At 35.6% G+C, this 1,515-nt stretch overlaps 1 protein-coding gene across 1 annotated transcript; it reads left to right on the top strand.

Moving 5' to 3' along the window:
* Nucleotides 1-51: 51 nt before the first annotated feature.
* Nucleotides 52-1,029, top strand: LOC109592675 (uncharacterized). Its single transcript, XM_020008067.1, has 2 exons — nucleotides 52-411; nucleotides 472-1,029. Exons 1-2 carry the CDS (start codon nucleotides 276-278, stop codon nucleotides 909-911), a joined length of 576 nt encoding a protein of 191 aa, XP_019863626.1. The 5' UTR covers nucleotides 52-275; the 3' UTR covers nucleotides 912-1,029.
* The last annotated feature ends 486 nt before the right edge of the window (nucleotides 1,030-1,515 follow it).

Below are 1,515 nucleotides of genomic sequence, written 5' to 3'. Positions count from 1 at the left end.
ATTGTAGATAATTGAGGATCAGTGTTTTGATGACTCTGACACACAAGCAAGTGTATCAAGCATTAATTCTGTGTATGATAACAAATTTATGTATATTTATAGCTAATGGTGTGCACTTCTGCACCTGGAATGGGTATAGATGTTCCTAATATAGACTTGGTTGTTAAACTTGGTTGCTCACATACAGCACATTTGACGAATTAGTCCAACAGTTTGGAAGGGCTGGAAGACATGGCAGAAAGGCAAAGGGTATTGAATGCTATGAAATTTATGTGATGCAACATAATTTTGGTACAGGTCTTGTTTTTGTGAAGATAACCTCTAGCATGCTTTATTTTGGGGTAAAGATACATTGTGTAAGTCATATGATGAGAAAAAACTGCAGTTATCAAAATTTCAAGATGTTTGTAGGTACATGTATATCATTTTTATTACCGTGTGCCATCAATTTTATGTTATACCCATATACAGGTATGCTTTTGCTCATCATCATTGACGAGATACCAGCTAGTCCTGTAAACTACTGGATAAAAGAATTAAATCTTCAGGAAAATGATTGTTTACAGCTAGAAGGAACCCATCACCTTTCAGACAAGCATGTCATAGCTACTGCTAAACTACTGTCAAAACAATTCCCAGACATGCCAATGATTCAGTCGTGTTTGTATACTCAGAAACTAAGTCTCATTCAGCTGGCTACAAATGATTCATTATTTTTCCACAACTTTGGGGACCATTGGGTTACTAGTCATTTTATCGATGGCATTGCTTTTCTTTATGACTCCTTCTACACAGAGATCATTCACTCAGAGTTAAAGAAGCAGCTCATTGCCCTCTATGGATCTGCTATGGTAAAAGTACCGTGGTTGGTGAAGCAAAAGGTGATAAGGAATGTGCCTGCTTTGCAGTAGCATACGCAGTATCTATTCTTTATGGAAATGATCCTGCTAACAATATATTCGATCAGTCACACATGAGACAACACATGATTGAATGTCTCAAAAACATATTTTACATGCCATTCCCATCTATGACATGAAAATCATCATGCAATGTATCAGAATATGTTACCCAACTACAATGATTATTACAAACAAGTTAACAAATGTATGTTATTTAATGTTCAAAGTTGTTGTATTGGTCTATGTAGCTAATTATACTTGCAAAATGCATGGTGGAATGCTAAAGGTGACCAGATAAATGTTGCGTAGCTATCCCATATTGCAGGAAATTTTGGAGGGAGTTGAATTCGGCAAATTACTATATTTTTGTAATTGGCAAATTTTAATTTGGCAAATTTGTGGTCACATACCATTGAGCATGCATATAATGGCTTGAAATGGTGGATTTTATTTTGGAGTTTTGCTATCAAAATGCCAAGTTCACCAACTTCAATTCCCTCCAAAATTTTCCACTACAGTATATGAGGGAAACAAAGTGCTGTTACATTTTGAAAAAAAGTGCAGAGGGCACAAATTCTTCCCCATAGTATTATAGAGACAAAGTAGTGCAGCA

This window comes from Amphimedon queenslandica, unplaced genomic scaffold (genome assembly GCF_000090795.2).
Source record: "Amphimedon queenslandica unplaced genomic scaffold, v1.1 AMPQUscaffold_4351_Cont23669, whole genome shotgun sequence".
NCBI lineage: Eukaryota > Metazoa > Porifera > Demospongiae > Haplosclerida > Niphatidae > Amphimedon > Amphimedon queenslandica.
The sequence above is the reverse complement of the archived record's forward strand: the minus strand, read 5'-3'. Positions and strand labels throughout refer to the sequence as shown.

Bases quoted from the DNA above. Each gene is read 5' to 3' on its own strand.
- LOC109592675 (XM_020008067.1), top strand. From the start codon at position 276: ATGCAACATAATTTTGGTACAGGTCTTGTTTTTGTGAAGATAACCTCT. The intron at 412-471 runs GTACATGTATAT...ACCCATATACAG, and splicing joins AAATTTCAAGATGTTTGTAG to GTATGCTTTTGCTCATCATC.